This window comes from Mercenaria mercenaria, chromosome 9 (assembly GCF_021730395.1).
Source record: "Mercenaria mercenaria strain notata chromosome 9, MADL_Memer_1, whole genome shotgun sequence".
NCBI classification, from domain to species: domain Eukaryota; kingdom Metazoa; phylum Mollusca; class Bivalvia; order Venerida; family Veneridae; genus Mercenaria; species Mercenaria mercenaria.
In genome coordinates this window covers 14100860-14120210 of record NC_069369.1, presented here as the reverse complement: position 1 = coordinate 14120210, position 19351 = coordinate 14100860, and the positions used below count along the sequence as shown (strand labels likewise).

Here is a 19351-nt window from a genome sequence, read left to right as displayed (position 1 = left end):
CTTTATTTTGAAATACAATGTTCCGCTGCTACAATATTAAATCACTGACACTTAGGTATTATAATAGTTTGTTGCTAAATGGTACAGTATAAGATTTGTATGAATGTTTTATAGCACTTTTTCTAACAAATAAAAAATCATGCTAAGTATATGTTTAGTTAAATCATATATTACTGCATAAATGTGTAGGACGGCAATTTTACTGTAACAATAGCGCGCTTGGTGTTTATGAAAACAACGTTTGACGGTTGTAAATCAGTAATAAAGGTTAAGGTAAAGTAACTGACACCCTTAATCTCTGTGAAAAAAATCAAATAAAAACATTAGCTCATATATTTGGTGGACAAAAACGTTTTAGATATAAAGTTACCAAGTTCCATATCATCCATTGGAAGTTTGCAAATTTTCGGAGCGACTGTGGTAGGTTCTGCATTTAAGTATGGTTCAAACAATGTGTCTGGATTTGGGCCTGAAATTGAAGACAAACGTTATAGAATAGTGTATGCGTCGTATAGCTTGTTAACCGCCATAACGCATTATTTTGAAACATTTACGTTTCCGTGCAAACAACATTTGTTGAACACATTTCCTGCCTCCGTGTTTTCTGAGCTTGAACCTTCGTGCTCACTCTGTTTCATTTCCATGAATATAAACCCGGCCGACCTTGAATTTTGAACAGTTTCTTACGAGGCTAATTGCAAGTTCAGGGGTAGTTACTTGTTTAACTAGGCACAAGTTCAACTGTTGAAAACATATTCGCGTACACTTTACAAAAAAATGTGCACAAGTGACTGGACTTGTTTATTTTTGTGTTTTCGCACTGGTGCGCAATCTCTGTTGAGACAAGGTCAAATATTGCCGCTTGTTTTAGGCGAGCATATATCTTACTTTTGTTTTTCGAAAATATACACGGAGATAAATACATGATGAAAATTCTAATTCTGTTGTGGGCTGCAGTACTAAGAATAAATCCTTGCCTGACAACTTTATTTCTTGCATAATCATTCATTCTGTTTAACTTTATACCAGAAACTGAACACGTCTTATAGTACCATGTTTAGCCGTAAATCTAAAATTTGATATAACATGATTACGATATCGTTTCTCGTTGTCTGTTTGCTTCATGAAAGGAACATCAACCACGACTGAAAGACAATCGTATATTCCTACCTGTTCTGCATGAATCAAAACCCTTGGTATTTTGTATGATAAAATATAGCTGATATAGCTCAAAATGTCTCAAGGAAATTACACAAAAAATAAAGGTTACCATATAGAATTTGAGCATGCTCAATATCTTCAACACTAAGATCCAGATTCGTGGAAACAAATGCTGGATACATCACAGATCGTGGGTCGCGGGAGTGCTGTAGACCTAGCGCATGTCCTGCAATGTAACTGCATCATCAATAATACTGAAAATTACTGTGTACAGATGTAGCATCATGGAAAAGCACATCGCTAAATTAAATATTATGCTAAAATTTAACGTTATAAACAGGACTACGAGCTTATAGACACAGCATATCACTATTTTTTATTACATCAGCTTTTGTATTAAAATTATCATGCTGAAATAGTAATCCTATCGCTTTGTTTTCTGTGCTTGTTAAGTAATGCTTTCTGTAAATAAAATAACAACGAAAATGTTATAATCGTAAAAGCGTTTTATAAAGTCCGATTGAAAGAAATTGTCAAATTGATGACAAAGACTATAACGGACTGTCAAACATCGACCTTCAATCATTTATCACATACAGGAAACAAACAATATAATCTATCCACACAGGTACTATCTTGATTGACTTTCTTACTTGTGCAACGGAATTATACTTAAAGTGTATAAAATGAAGCACAAGCGTACGTGTCTGGTTCTGACTTAAAGGAAAATGCGTTCTGGATCTAACAGTATCAAACGCCCGGATGCGTTATTGATAACTAGGCCGCGAACGTCTCAACTTTTATTTGATAAACAATTAAAATAAGCACCTATTTCATGAATGGCTACAGCAAGTAAATTTATTCCATCTTTAGGATTTACACTTTGAGTCCACGGCTCATCGTCATCCAGGTGAATATTTCCAGAGATTGTATATGTTCCCGGTCCAAAAGCATGTGCGGCCACACCACCTATAATATACATACAAAATTACAATCAAATCCCATCAAATACTAACATTCGTGTGTAAAAATACCTGACTTAGTTCATAACAAAGTCGTCAAATATGCTATATCTTATGTTCGTTCAAACTTCCTGATGTAATTAAATAGGTGTTTATTTTGGAGTTTTCATTGGTATTTTAAAAGAACTCAAAAATCTGTATTAACATTAAATTATTTGTCAACATATATTTTAAGCGTATAATAAAATAGCTGTAGTATCTTATCTGCATACTGACAATGTTCTAACACAAGGAAAATAATAACACAACATGGGATTTCGCGATTTATGAAATTATCTAATCTTACAAGGAGAACAGATTATCTTCAACTTTTTAAATTAAAAATTGTTTGCCATTTTTTGTCTTAATTGCGTCTTATGTTATATTCAACACCTTAAATGCAAAATATTGAAACTTATCAGTTGGGTTATTGAATACAAGTGTGTAACATCAATTCTGTCAACATGATTTTTTTTTAAATCTGATATCATTTTATGAGTAACCTGAACTTTAAAGCTGAGTGTACTGCCATATAGCAATTTATCTGCAAAATTTATATTTTAAACCGAAACACACCAGCTGAATATCATTTCGGGTGACATTAATTATGATATATGTATGCCACGAACGTTACACCAACGTCATTGTGTTTAATGTGGTTTTAAATTTCACAGGGTAATTATGAAATACTATTTAGAATTTTTTATCGGTTGCGAAGTTATAAAAAATACTGGAGGAATTTCCCTTGCCAATTCATCTAAGCAAATTTATAAGAGCTACATACAGACTGCATGCTATCGTCAATCACCAGCCGTTTGCCGTATATCAAAATCCCTGTGCAATTTCATCTTGGACAGCCGACTGACAAAAGTTTGTCGATTTTACTGGAGTAACTTAATATTTGTGTCTTTTTCGAATGGATTTTACCCTATTCAACAGTAGTTATAGAAAACATGGCTTATTCTTACAGAAAAGATAGCTTTACATCTGTTCAGTATTTCCTGTATCTATTATCATAATTCAGCACGTGTCGATGATATAGCCCATTAAAGATATTCTGCCAATAATGAGTTTTTGTTGCATCAGATCATGCTACAACGCAAACTATGTGTAAATACCAAATCTCTATCCGAATTCTAGAATAATGGCAGTTTAACTGTAAAACATAACAAAAATCTACACCCGTTCAATTTCTCATAACTAAGGTAGCAATTTAAGGTAGTGAATTTTGACCAACTGCTCCCCAATCGAATACGTACGCCCCCATGCAAGAAAGAAATATCAGTTATATCTTCTTAACAAAGGTAATCATCCTATGAAGTTCGAGCATGGATCGGAAACTAAATGGTCTATCGACCGACAAACGGACAGACTAGACAACCCACAACATGCAAAAACCAATATAACACCTCTGCTTAAAATTAGGAAGATTGAATCTACTCAGTAGAAGGAGATATCATATTTCAAATATTTGCATTAACGATAATTTTTGCAAACCTGTATAGGAACATGCTACTCGTGATTGTTTGTTCCTATTAATGCTAAGTGTTTGATACCGCCAACAACCATTCAATTTTATATTTAACCCCAGAGGAGATATAAGTAACTTATTAATAAGAACAGAACAGAACAGAACATATATTTTATTCATTTCAGAAATGAGCCTGAATGGCTCTTATTCTATACAAACACATTTGATAGTATTATACAAGGTCAAAATATATTATTTACACACACAAATACAGTTTAAATTACAGAATGTTAAATTGCAATACATAAACAAAAAATACAACAAATCTATCTAATTTGTCAATCATATAGACCAATCTAGTAAATCAGTCTAACGAGGTGAACTATCATACTTTTACCTCATGGTATGATAACAGACATTGACACTAAATTAGAACTAAAATGCTGACATTATGTTCTTACATGAAGCGTAACTGTTCTCATTTTCAACGCCTTTTCAATAAAACTACATAAATTTTTTAAGACTTTGTTATTTTCAGAGCTCAACAGTTCCAACAGTTTAAACATGTTTGGTCTGATAGAATATTTTTTTGGTATATATTCCTTTCTAATATCTTTGTACTTATCACAACGCAGGATAAAATGATATTCATCTTCAATGTCACCGTTATTGCACATCTGACATTTTCTCTCTTGCCTTTCCAGCCTGTTTCTGCCATATCGAGCTGACTCTACTCGTAGACTGTGAGCCGATATTCTTAGTTTTGTTAGCAAATGTCGATGATGTTTGTTCTTGGTAATATTTAGGTATGGAGCGTATCCAAAGTCCGGTTTAAGATACTTATACACTATAGACAATACTTGATTGGAATTAACATTTTCACGCCAATTTTGTAAAAAACTGTCAAATAGTCTTTGTTTAAATTGCAAAATGAAGGATTTGGGTTCAACTGAAAATGGGTTATCCCATACATAACCAAATCCATATCTGCATAACAATAGTTTGACATTTGATGACCAGTTTGTTTTACCATTATCACAATCTTCAAGAGAGCTTGAATATATATATTGTAATATACAATTATCAGTATATAATAATTTGAACCAGTATTTCATAATTCGTATATATCTATTAATATACAGGGGAAATCTTCCCAATTCACCATACACACCTGCATTACTCGCAGAAATTTTAACATTTAGTATACGTTTACAAAAACGCAGATGTACTCTTTCCATTTCCTTTGCCTTAATCATACCCCAGACTTCACACGAATAGTTTAATATTGAGCTAACAAAAGAATCAAATAACTGTAAATAAGTTCTCGGAGAAAAATCAAAATATTTAATATTATTTAATAACATATTCATAGCCTTAAGTGCTTTGCCTACAAGCATTTGTTGATTACAGTTAAAAGAACCTGTGTGACTAAATACAACGCCTAATAGTTAAACTGGTTAACAACTTCTAATCTCATACCATTATAATAGAAATGTTCATTTTCTTTCAAACGACCTCTTTTGCGAAATACCACAACTTTTGTCTTTTCTGTATTAACACTCAGACCCCACATGTCACAGTAATGTTTTAATGTATCTAGATTGCTTTGCAGTTTTTCCGGGGTTTCAGCTAACAATGCCATGTCATCTGCATAGAGTAATACAATTAATGTAATGTCTATGATTGTTAAACCAGAATCATTCTTTGATTGTAAAAACAGCTCCAAGTCCTCAACAAATAAAGAATATAGCAAAGGAGAACACACATCACCCTGTTTCAAGCCTACTGCTATGTTAATAAAGTCAGAGTAATTACCACAATGCCTCACCCTTGATCTCACAATATCGTACATAGATCTTATTATTTTCAACATTTTACCATTAATACCAAGTTTATATAATTTAAACCATAATGCATTCCTGTATATAGAGTCGAAGCACTTTTTCATGTCAATAAAGGAACAATATAACCTTTTTCCATCATTAAGGAAGTGATCGATTAAAGCTGATAATGTATATATAGCGTCAACTGTTGATATTCCTTTTCTGAACCCAAATTGAGCGTCTGAAATAACATTATGCTTTTCACACCAACCATTCAGTCTATTATTAATCACAGAAGTAAATAACTTTGCCAAACAACTGGTGAGTGTTATTCCGCGAAAGTTTTCTGCCTTACTTTGATCTCCCTTCTTAAAAATTGGTATGATAATACCTTGCATCCACGCTTTCGGAAAAACACCACTATTGAAAATTAAATTAAATAAGTCTACAATATGGGCAATCAAAATATCCCCCGCTTCTATTAAGTATTCATTTAAAATGTTATCATCACCGGATGATTTATTGCGCTTTAAAGATTTTAAACAGCATTTCACTTCTTCAGCTGTTATTTTCAAGTCTAATTCATCAAAAATTGGATCATTTTCTTGCATCGGTCTTGAACAAAAGTCTTCAGCCTCATCATTTACATTAGTATTCATTTCTTCAGAAATACTTCGGAAATATTCATAGAACTGCGCCAGTGTAATATCTTGTCCTTTTAGCGATTTAGTTTTAGTAAAATATTTCCAGAAATCCTTTGGCTGCTTATGTCTTAAGTTTTCGATTTCTTTCATTTTCTTTCTTTCAAAAACACGCTTCTTTCTATGTACCGTTTTCTTATAGGCCTTTTTACAATTTAAAAAGGACACCCGATTTTCACTCGATTTATTTCGATTAAACGTGTCTAAAGCTATTAAGTACTCATTCTTTTTAACAACACAATCCTGGTCAAACCATTCATTTTTCCTGCAGAGAGATTTTTTATTAAATGCAACTTTTGGCCCATGTATTTTTGTTTTCTTGCAAAATAGTGACATAGCTTCATCATTAACAAGGTTTATAAACTCATCAACACATATATTCACTGTTTCTTTTTCAAGATTTTCCGCTTTTTCAAAAATCGCATTAAAATCTGGTAGCCTCGCAATTAATCTACGTCTGAACTCTGTTTTTTTCGAATCATCCCATTTCACGCGTGAATACTCAGTCTGCGTATTAATATCCTGATCATTGATCGCCCGTGTACCTATTGTAAAAGATAACGGGGAGTGATCCGAGAATTCATTAAATTTCATTATTTCAAAGTTAACTATGCATGAAAAATCACTTTCTCTTGATAGTAAATAGTCAATTACGCTTGAGCCGTTATGCCCACAGAAGGTGTATGACCCAGATCTCTCCAAGCGACCGTTACAAATCCTCATTTCGGTAGATTTGCACAAATCAAGTAAGTTAAGTCCTTGGGTATTAGTAATTTTATCCATTGATGAGCGGCTAAGTACGGTGCCCCTAAAGTGACATGTTACACACTTTTTTTCCAATTAGGTAATGTGAGACTTTTTTTATTTCGTTTAAACGAAATGATTTCGTTTAAACGAAATCATTTCGTTTAAACGAAATAAGTTATTTCGTTTAAACGAAATGATTTCGTTTAAACGAAATAGTTATTTCGTTTAAACGAAATGATTTCGTTTAAACGAAATGATTTCGTTTAAACGAAATAACTTATTTCGTTTAAACGAAATCATTTCGTTTAAACGAAATAATCATTTCGTTTAAACGAAATAACTTATTTCGTTTAAACGAAATCATTTCGTTTAAACGAAATAAGTTATTTCGTTTAAACGAAATCATTTCGTTTAAACGAAATAGTTATTTCGTTTAAACGAAATCATTTCGTTTAAACGAAATCATTTCGTTTAAACGAAATAACTTATTTCGTTTAAACGAAATAACTATTTATTATCGTTTAAATATAACTATAACTATAACTATAACAAATAACTATTTATTATCGTTTAAACGAAATAACTTATTTCGTTTAAACGAAATGATTTCGTTTAAACGAAATAATCATTTCGTTTAAACGAAATAACTTATTTCGTTTAAACGAAATCATTTCGTTTAAACGAAATAAGTTATTTCGTTTAAACGAAATCATTTCGTTTAAACGAAATAGTTATTTCGTTTAAACGAAATCATTTCGTTTAAACGAAATCATTTCGTTTAAACGAAATAACTTATTTCGTTTAAACGAAATCATTTCGTTTAAACGAAATCATTTCGTTTAAACGAAATAAGTTATTTCGTTTAAACGAAATAGTTTATTTCGTTTAAACGAAATGATTATTTCGTTTAAACGAAATGATTTCGTTTAAACGAAATAAGTTATTTCGTTTAAACGAAATGATTTCGTTTAAACGAAATGATTTCGTTTAAACGAAATAACTATTTCGTTTAAACGAAATGATTTCGTTTAAACGAAATAACTTATTTCGTTTAAACGAAATGATTTCGTTTAAACGAAATGATTTCGTTTAAACGAAATAAAAAAAAGTCTCACATTACCTAATTGGAAAAAATGTGTGTAACATGTCACTTTAGGGGCACCGTAGCTAAGCGGTAAATCTGGAACATAATTTTCATGATCTGTGAAATTGTTTGTAACATCATACGCAATATAGTCCGGTCTTAGACCTACCCTACCGTTCATGTCTCCTGCTACCAAAACTGAGCCTAATTGTTGAAAGTCTACAATATCAGTCTCCAAGATTTCAAACAGATTGCAGTTAATAACATCATATATAGGCGAACTCTCACATAAAATGTACACTCCACAGATAAATATATCTCTCTCCAATGCAAAAAAAGATTTGTCAAGTTTCAACCATATTATAGTATCAAAATGAGATCTCACAATTTCTATTCCCTCTGTTATAGTGTTTTTATAATACAAGACTATTCCACCACTATTACGCTTAGAATTCCTATTTTGATATTTTCTATAAAAATTAACGCAACTATACCCATTTAAATCTATTGCGCTATTTTTATCACACCATGATTCTAGTAAGAAAATGATATCAAAATTACTCAAGATATCACAAAAATCTTCGGAGTCTGTTTTATCTTTAGACAAACCATGACAGTTCCAGACACATATTTTCAAGTTCCCCTCGTGGGTTTCCTATAATTCAGGGACTTTTCCATAGTCGCCATCAGTGTAGACTTTCCCATCTACTATCAAACGGTTGTACTTAATATATGCGGATTTGTGATCATCTCTTGCTTTTTTCATTATAGGGACCAGCTTACGTCGATACGCAACTACTTCCGGTGGATATTGGTCGTGCATGTAAAAGCCCGAGCTCTTTTCAATATTATCTCTGAATGATTTGATAAAGTCTTTGTCTTTGATATCCTTGAAAACGGCTAGAACGTTTCTCTTTTTCCCTGGAGATTTTGCGCCAATTCTCTGCACACGCTCGGGTAGAACATTTTCTACCCGATCAGCAGGTATTTTCAATGTATCCGACATGAATTTCTTGATGTCAGCTTGCAGTAATTCGTTCGTTTCCTCAACATGTTCGGCCATACCTCCAATGATAAGATTATTTATCATTGCTTTTGACTGCAAGTCTGATACATTATTGATTAAGCTTTTAGTGTGTTCTTTCAAAGTGTTCAACTCATCTCGAGCCTTATCAACCTGAAAATCATTCATGTCCACTCTTGCTTCTAAAACGCTGACAACTTCCTTATTTTGTGACACACGTTTGTCCATATCGTTCCATAGCTTGTTCAACTTGTCATCGACCTCTGTGACTTTCTTATCTAACAATTCAAGCTTATCAAGTCTTTTAGACATTTCATCAAATTTTGAAGACATGAATTGCATTATCTGCTCGTTGCTGACCGTTTTGTTGGGAGCCTGCTGGGACAGCGTCTCAATATTTGTATTTGTATTTTGGTACATTGGTATAGTATGCGTAACTTGATGATTCATGACTCCATTTAAATTTTGACCCCTTATATTCAAAAATTGTTGAGGTGACGTGAAATTCATACCACTGACTGGGGTTTGTGGCAATTGGGACATCATTTTCTGATCTGTTATACTCCCGTTAATCTGATTGTATAAAATTCTATCAGGAGAAAACACACTATTGTCAAAGCAATTTTCGTCATTCAAAAGTTGTGTAAATGGACCGTTATATGGATAATTTTGACAACAACCATTGATACCGAAATTTACCGCCGGAGGTGTTCCCGTCGTCCTCTGCTCTTTGTTTGGATTTGAATTATCACTGTCACTGCTTTTTTTCCTTTTATCTCCTTTATTTTTCTTTCTTGTCATCACTTACATCGTCTAATATGTCACTTGTTCTCCAACGGTCACATCCATATAAAATTTATATATCCAAGATTTCATAATCCAATGTTAATAAGTAACAAACCGATACCTGCACTGATGGAAGCGCAGTAACGACTGTCGGAAACTAGTACTTATCAGAAATAAACATTCTTGTAGGCCGGGAAGACATTTTCGTTACTCGTAGAGGCAGAACGCATTTTTCATTGTGCTGTTAATGACGCCTAACGAATTATATTTGTGTAGTAGATTCGTATGTTGATGATCATGTAATAATCAGTTAACATCAAATACATTGTAAATTGCTGTGATCCTTACACCAGAAAAGTTATTTTATCGAAGAAACATGACGTTATGCAAAAATGAAAAACCTATCCAGAACTGTGTTGCCAGGCGTCTTTGAAGTATCAAGACGTCATTTAATTTAAAGACATATGTTAACAAGAGCTCCGCCAAGCGGGGCAATATACGCCCGAAGGATTACATCATAGGATGGGAGCAAAATTTAAAGAACTTGACTGTTGTAGCCCAAAGGAGTGGAACAACAAAAAGGAAAACTTCAAAAAAAAAACAAATCTAAGTCCACAAAAAATATTCAAAGTCCACAAAAAAATCCTTATCAGATACAGGTATGTAAAAATACACCTAAGAATTAGAGGTACCATCCATGTTGAACCACAGAAAAATGGTCTCTGTTTTTCCCTACGGCCAATAATAAAAAAGTTTCAAAATAAGCTACTTATAGTTATATAAAAGGGAAGTAATTCAAAAAAAAATATTGTAAGTGAACAAAAAAGAGCTCTGCCAAATAAAAACAAGAGCAGTGCAATGCAGAGCATTATACACAAAGCAAAATCATATATGACCTTTGACCCTTAAGTGTGACCTTGAACTTGAAGCAAGTCATCCGGAACATGCGCTCTGCACGTTGTCTTTGTGTGGTGAACATTTCTACCAAGTTTCTTTGAAATCCTTCCAGCAGTTCAAGAGTTACAGAGCGGACACGAAACAAACTGATACGATTTTTGACCCCTAAGTGTGACCTTGACCTTGAAACGAGTCGTCCGGAACATGCGCTCTGCACGTTGTCTTGGTGTGGTGAACATTTGTGTCAAGTTTCTTTGAAATCCTTCAAGGGGTTCAAGAGTTACAGAGCGGACACGAAACAAACTGATATGACCTTTGACTCCTAAGTGTGACCTTGACCTTGAAGCAGGACATCCAAAACATGCGCTCTGCACGTGGTCTCGGTGTGGTGAACATTTGTGTCAAGTTTCCTTGAAATCCTTCAAGGGGTTCAAGAGTTATAGAGCGGACACGAAATTGCTAACGGACAGACGGACGAACGGACGGACAGACGGACACCAGCGTCATAATATAATACGTCCCTTCGGGTATAAAAAACGCTACTATAAAAAGAATGCTACAGTTTTATCTCGTCTCAACAGAGTAGGATTTTACCAATGAATCTATTGTATCTTATGAAGTGATAATCTTTGTAGCGTGCTTGATCAGTGTAGACTTTTATCATGTTACAATGAAGAGGATAATTTACACCTAATTACGTTATTTTCGTCACGGGCGATCATCTTAGACTGACAATCGAAACTCATAACGTTGGATCGTTGTTAGATCACACAATTTTATCATTATTTCACAATTTGATACATTATAAGAAATTATACTCCCATGTTCGTATATATTTTTCGTTTTTGCTTACGTTAACAGTTTCAAAACATAGAAAACACGGGGCCTCCGTGGCCGAGTGGCTAAAGGCGCCGACTTCAAATCACTTGCCGCTCACTGATGTGGGTTCGAGTCTCACTCGGGGCGCTGAATTCTTCAGCTGGCTACCGGTTCTGGTTCTACCCGGATGCCCGTTCTCAATGAAATAATGCACTAAGGGGCACCTAGGGTCTTCCTCCACCACCGAAGCTGGGAAGTCGCCATATGACCTATAACTGTGTCGGTGCGACGTTAAACCCAACAAAAAACAAAACAAATAGAAAACAGCACACATAAAATCCTTCAGTGTAGGTGCGTTACAAATATTCGAACTGTAATTATCAAAATTCGTTCTGATATAACTGCGCGAAACATAACTGAAACATAATTTAGCACTATCTAGATTTTTGGTTGCGGGTTTATCCCGCTACCATAGTTAAGTGTATTTCTGACAATCATGTAGCATCTTTATTTGATTCCAAATCACATCCAAAGGATGTTCATGTGCTACACAAAATAGTCCCATTCATGAACAATGCGGATGAATTATCAATGATCAAGCAATTCTTACTCATCCTCTATCCATTCACACTGGCGATTTAGATTATATAAGACCTGTTAATGATTAGGTATTCCAGCCCATGGTTACATCACTGACTTCAGCTGTTCATGTAAGGTCAGGCAGAGTTTATCTTAGATATAAGGCACATTAGTATTTGTTTCTTATACATGTATATTTAGAGATTCAAATGAAAATAAATCTAGCAAAACCCGCAACCACCAGACATCTCAAGGCTTTGATTTACTATAGGGGCCGTGTCCGGCGGATCTCTACTAAAGCAGAAGACACGTATTTACGTGACAGCATATCACGATTTAAACGTAACTTCGAGATATAATATATCAAATATTTAATTCATAATATACATGTAGAAAGGCCAAACCCACGGTCTGCTAAATAATATTATTCAAAGTTCTTTAAATCTTTCGGACAAGTAGTCAAACACAAGGAGTAACTCAACTGATACATGGTGTGTATCATCATTACACGAAGTTATTGCAGATATTTTTCCTTCCGTGCGATCATCGAATTCGTTCACATAGTTATATCGTTTTGGTACATAATTAGAAATTATATTTCGCAACAGAGTTATCTGATTTCTTTTATACTGAAAGCTTGAAGTTTTTTGTTCTTTTATGTAGATGTTTTCAAAAAATCTGATGTTTGCCAGCTATCAGATATGTTTTACAAGATCTGAATTATGACAAGACACAGCATTTTCCGTGAACTAAGCATACTGCCACTTCATTTTAAAACGTTGATGCCTTGTAACATTGCAGATTGTTTGATTTCTTACCGTTCACACTTTGAAGCTTTATCAAATCCAGAAGGAATATGAAAATAAAGTGAAGCAGGCATAAAATATATTTAATCTCCTTTTCTTCTTGGTTTAGACGGCCATAAAATATTTATTATGATCCCGTTTAGTTTAACGATAATATATGCATCATTAAGCTCTTTATTTAGAACAATATGAAATTCTCATTTTGAAGATGAAAGCAAACGTGTAGAAAGGATATATCCTTGCACTTACCAAAACAATGGCTTAATTTACGTGTTTACGAAATACCTGCGTCAGAGCAAAAAGCTATTTCCTTCCTTTTACCTTTTCCTTAATAAGACAATTCCTACCTTTCTCATCAAACGCAACTTTACTTCCGTCTCCATGGTTTCCGCGTTCGAAGTCTATTTGTATATCTGGTTTTTGTCTGGAGTATAAAAATCTCAGTCCTGATACTGCAGACCATGTTTCAAACGCTTTCTTCAGAGTTTTCCTACAACGAACAAGTGTATAATTCTACTATTCCTGTTAGGAACTCCAAAAAAAATGGTATCCTTTAAAACCTGCAAACATATAATTGAGAAAATATTCCCATAAAAAAATATTTGTCTCTTTTATAGCAGTTCAGTAGTTTCAAATTAAAATATCTTTATAATATTAAAATGGCAAAGTTATATTGTGTAAAAAGGCAACAACATAAAATTCTATAAAATACCAGATATAGTGGTAAGACATTAAAATTCCGAAGCATTACTTGAAAAATAACTTGAAAATGTACAGATTTCTCTAAATTCTAATACACTTTAATCGAAGTTACGAGAGATTAAATCAGTCTTATATTGTTTTGTGAGACTACGTTCTTGGAACATAGCTATTCCAACTGGATCCATGTCTTTTACATCTAGCACTAGTATTAATTTTTAAACAATATTCAGTGATAAAAGAGATTTTGATCCGACGACCTGCACTGCGTTACTTCTATAACTATAAATGATGTGACTATCAGCTATTCTATACACAAGCGTTATAGATTCTGTGTCTCTACTAAATTGGATAATCCACCTCTGAACTACACTAAGTGGTTACACTTCAACAACTAATTTGACAATCCTCTTATAGGTTGCAGACAATTGGAAATGAATCGAAGAACTAGCGCACAAACATCAGTTTTCTATCAATTTTCAGCAACATTTTTCTGCGTAAGATAGCCAGTTAGAACTTAAAAGGTCACTAAGTCCGTGGACTATAACAAGAAAACAAAGTTGACCAGTCAGAGAAAATAAAGCAAAGACGTATTCGACTGGAAGTTGTGGCGAAGGTAATATGACCCGATGAGGATAGAGTATCAATTACTAGTTGTTATTAAATAAGAGATATTTTATACAAATGTAGCACGTTAATGTGAATAAGTAGCGTTAGAAAGCCATAGACGAAACAGGAAATTTCAATTCCCAATATCGCTTGTTTTACTGTAGTTAATGCATTGTACGTTGCAAAAAATAACATTAAAACCTCTATCCGGATATGTAACTGTCACATCTAAATCGGTCGTTAAATAATAATCAAGCAAAAATATATATGTAGGTGTATGCTACAACTGTCAAGTCATCACTTAGCATGTTTTCATTTTGATATGTATTTTGATTAATGAATTCATATATCTTACCAAAGGCCTAAAGGCGAGATCTTTTTTGTGTATTTAGTTGCACGCCATGTCAGTACAGATCGCCGCCAACGCGGGTCTGGAAAAAAAGAATGAACACTTTATTTATAAATGATGTTGCATTATGCACGCAAACACAATGGTTTGTGAATATTATCCTTACAAATGCGACTATAAACAAGTGGACTTTTTACCAGAACACGGACATTTATCACAGACTTTTGGAAGCAAGAATCCTCGTTCCCCCACCCCCTGAAAAAGGATCTGAGTTAAAATGTATTCCCAAACAGCACAGAAGGTCATGAAAGTATGTTACTCTGTTACACACTTTCTGTCAGTATACATGATAAACTGTTTCGGTCCACAAATTTAGCATTGTTTGCAGCAATATTAATAAAATAATGCCATCATATCATACTGATCTGCAATGTGTGTATAGTTCGCAAGTAAATATAAATATAAATGCCTTCCTAATGTATTACCACAAATGATTATATTAGTGACACATGCCTTTGTGATTTTTATGTCACCATAAGTAAAATGACAACATTACTACCCAATTACGGGTGACAGCTAATTAAAGCAGAAATCTGACAATATTAGGTTATACAATCGCAACAAAATTGTAGTTATTTTGCCTCTTATTTGTTTTGAGTAAGTAGATAGTTCTCAAATAATAATTTGTGTAATTTGTATAAAAGAATAGCACATGGAGTTTGGTTTGTTAAAGAGTAACAAAAACACGTCTGAAGCAGGTAAAACTATTTTTGTTTGAAACAATGCCAAAGCCATATGAATTCCAAGCCTTACATGATTTTGAAGTAACATTATTAACTATTATTTACATATATTTTATAAGATGTGACAGTGCAATTTTTGAACGTCGTCGGAATGTACATTGTACAGTACCTGTCCTACACATTTGTTCTTCCAAAATGTATTAACTAATGTTCTCACTGCATATTATATAATTTCATAGCTATTAACATTGTATATTATGTTTAATGCTAATAAAATAGATCGTATTGTATTATTGTATTGTATAAACAGTATACCTATTTCATCTCAAAAATAACGGAAAAACCGGAACAATTTGTTCTGGAGAATATGTGTTTATGAATGATGATATAAACATAATTACTAATGGATTTATTACAACTGTTAACCTTTTTGGTGATGACGGGAATTATGAGAAAATGATAAAAATGATATTGACCTGTACTCACAATATTTGTAAAAATGGAATTGCCTGATTGTAGAGAATGGATCATCAACACGTACATCTGGTATTCCACATCGTGGCTCCTTCATTATCTTCACAGTCTTCTTATTTAACTTTCCTGTCTCTTTTATACCGTAAAACTCTTGGAATAATCTGAAACAAGAACTATCTTTAAAAAAAGATACACGGCCGCATTAGTCAATGCACACTTTAAGCTACGAAACGTGCATGCACTACGATCAGGTACTTATAAAAGCAAAACAAAATGTAGTTTTTAAAGTATTTTTTTTCATGTTTTTAAGTAGAACGTATTTTACAGAACACATATCTTACATCATAATTATATTAATCATAGTCTAGGAAATTTTGACAAAAAATAGGACTGAAAAGGAGGGGCTGAAAAGTGGAGGACGAAATGACCAATTTGAAATCGTCAAGGGATACGAAATGACCAAAATGGGGAAGAGTTGACTAGGGGACGAATTGACTGTTAATCGTTTACGGGAAATCACTCCGTATCAAAGTGGCAGAGTTGCAGGTTTGTAGCTGAACTCTGCCACAGTTTCACTTGTTTATGACGTAAGCTATTTCCTAAGGAGTCTTGCAACGGATTGTATTGTCTAACAATTCAGCTCAGAGCACTTGCACACACCTTAAGAAAATATTATCTATTCCACTTGAAAACCTATGAAAATTTTCATCCACCACTCAAAATGTATAGTTTCAGCTTTTAGTTTTACAGGAAGTAAAGGTGAAATCAATACCGGCCTGAAGCCGAAAAAAGTGAAATATGAAATGTAACAATCAATAGATTATACAGTAGACAAGTTACTTAATTATAGAACTTCTGAAGAATGTTGTCAATATCTGTATATGCTTGTAATTCACCTTCCTCAGTAAATTAATTAATTGGTTTGTTAAGTTTTACAATATGTCTGTATTTTGGTAGCGTTTGCTTACTTTTCTGTTGTGAACTGGTTCATCTCGGTTTCAATTAATGAATGATGGTCAATTAACCTAACGTTTATTCCAACATTCCGTTCCAATATCAATTTATTTTTGGCAGGTAACTGACAGTTCACATACAATGGGAACAAACATTTATGAAATTATAAAAATATATCTATATGTTACCTGATTGCTTCTTTTCTTTCTAATTTGCTGTGCACTTGTACCTTCCGTTTTAATAATATATCTGGCATTGTTTTCAGGTACCCATACTTTTCAAGAAAACCCTGCAAATAAAGAGGTTTTAATATTATATCTTGAATTGTTTTGAGACAACTGTTTGTTTGTTTGTATGTAAGCTTATTTATAGTCGCCACCGGTAACCCATATGGGCGACTCCTCCAGAATACTGTTAGCAATGTTAGTGGGAGTATAGTGCAAGAAACAGAAGACGCTCCAATTCATTTCAGAAGCTTCCGTGGTTCTTTAGCGTGTCAGGTATAAAACACCCATACACGGGACTCTTATCCCAATGTTAGTAATTTCAGTTGGAGGAGCGGTGGCTCGAACTCACGACCCTTGGTTTCGTAGTCATTCAGACAACTGTGTATAAAAAACCGTTTAAAAATACATGCTATTTATAATTTTTGACAAACTAAGTTGACTGCATGTTCATCATGTATGTGCAGTTGTTAGTTCAAACTTGTTAAATACCAGCATGAATGAGATTATATCATGATAAATTCCTGTTCTGTCAATGTTCGAATTCATGAAAGGGTAGAAAACGTAATTCACTTTAAATATTTATTTTGTAAAACATTTCTCACAAATGGATGTTGCAATAAGAAACCATACGTAATTGATAGATTGTGAGATATCCTTCTGATCAAAATGTAAATGTTATGAACATTGTAGAGGTATGATAAATGGGTTTTATTTTTCAAATAATATGAATTAGATTGAAACTGAATTTTTACATTTTTATATTTGCACAGTATCTTCCCATTATTTTGAAGAGCTAGTATGAAAGTATGGTTCAATGGAACTCAATAACGTATTTCAGTACAAGAGAAAACTGTTGATAATGCAATATGAGGTTGTTTAAATAATAATTAATATTTGTCATTCGGCAATTGTAAGTTTGTTTACCTATTCTTGTGTGTTAATTACTTCAATGCAAACACTCGTCAGAAATATGAGTCAGCATGACTAGTTAACAAAACGAATTAATCAAAAACGTCCTTATCAGGTAGAACAGAAGTAGAGAAAATGCTGCTGCAAGTAATCATTGCGAAAGTTAGGTATATTATTAATGATAAGAACAAGATATATTTTCTATATTATAGAATTTTGGTATATCTTCTAATTGATCAAAACATACAGATATGTCTGTTTCTTTCATAATACTTATTACTTTACAAATTGTAACATCGATTTCAGACTTACTGCTATAATCTAGAATAACATTTTGAAAGCACACACAACTCTGTCAAGAAAAATAATAGAAGACTCGTTTCAAGTGAGGTCGTGAAATGTGTAACTCCTCTCTTATAAGATACAATTTGTTCATTAGATAGAAACAACATTATTGAAAATCAACACAAAATAAATGTATTTTACTGAAATATTAAATCAGTAAGCTTTCTGTGTTTAAATGTACGTTTCAGCTTTTATCTACATAATATCCATGTGTATAGATCTCAGCTCTACTAATTAATGTCCTGTTTTTAACCGGTATAATGAAATTATCCATCAATTTTTATGTATTTACTTAATTATTCTCATAGGAATCCGTTAATTATAAAGTATACTTTTAATACACTTTTCTTAAGAAAGCTAACAGGAAAATACAGCTGGCCTAAACTGTACTGGAAGGAATGTCAGGTCGACATTTTTTGCTCGAAATTTCATTCTGTGTTGCTAATTAAAAAATTAGGCAATGCATTACACCTCTTCATTTTTCCTATACATATAATTATGGTCTAATTGTCTATGCATAGGTTCCCAAATTCAAAATTTCAAAAATCTCACGGGTTGCTTTTCGTTTTATGTTAAACTGCTTCTTCGTGAAGCCTATTATTCTTAAATGATGTTTGTATTAGGTTTTTACCATAGTATAACAATGTAAGTGGACACCTGAAGTTTGTGTAAATACAACGAAGCAATAAATTAGAAATACTAGCTCTGTAATTAGGGCCAACCATGTCAGGTTATAACTGATGTATGATCAAAACATGGACGCCTTTCCGCGTTTCATCATATAATTATAGAAACATGTACCAATTACATGAAAAGAAGAGCTTCTATTCTCATCGCGCATTTCGTATACGTTCTCAAGATAAAACTGGTGATTAGTCATGGGGTATAAAATTTGATATAATTATTTGTAAACATGATCAGATTTGGACCGAGTAGTTCTCCTCGTCATTTTTTTAAATCATTGAAATCTGTGTTAGAACTCATTAAGTTAAAGTTTATGTTGATGTTGTCACATCGCACTATGTGCAAAACTCATCGATACATAACATTTTATTACAATTACATTATAACTGTCTATTATTTAGTGTCGATTGCTTTTAGAATTGACATTTACTAGTCAGGCATGTTGATATATTTCACTAA

General features: G+C 33.1%; 1 protein-coding gene across 5 annotated transcripts in view; it reads right to left on the bottom strand.

The window, feature by feature from the left end:
• LOC123546515 (interstitial collagenase-like) overlaps positions 1 to 19351 on the bottom strand; it is a 119029-nt gene that overhangs the window by 9017 nt on the left and 90661 nt on the right. For all 5 annotated transcript variants that reach the window (XM_045332857.2, XM_045332858.2, XM_045332855.2 and 2 more), the window contains 7 exons: positions 16916 to 17016; positions 15786 to 15934; positions 14563 to 14638; positions 13247 to 13389; positions 1990 to 2130; positions 1271 to 1387; positions 371 to 469 (listed from right to left, as the gene is read on the bottom strand). In XM_045332857.2, coding sequence (XP_045188792.2) covers positions 371 to 469; positions 1271 to 1387; positions 1990 to 2130; positions 13247 to 13389; positions 14563 to 14638; positions 15786 to 15934; positions 16916 to 17016 — 826 coding nt within the window. The remainder of the gene's footprint in view (positions 1 to 370; positions 470 to 1270; positions 1388 to 1989; positions 2131 to 13246; positions 13390 to 14562; positions 14639 to 15785; positions 15935 to 16915; positions 17017 to 19351) is intronic.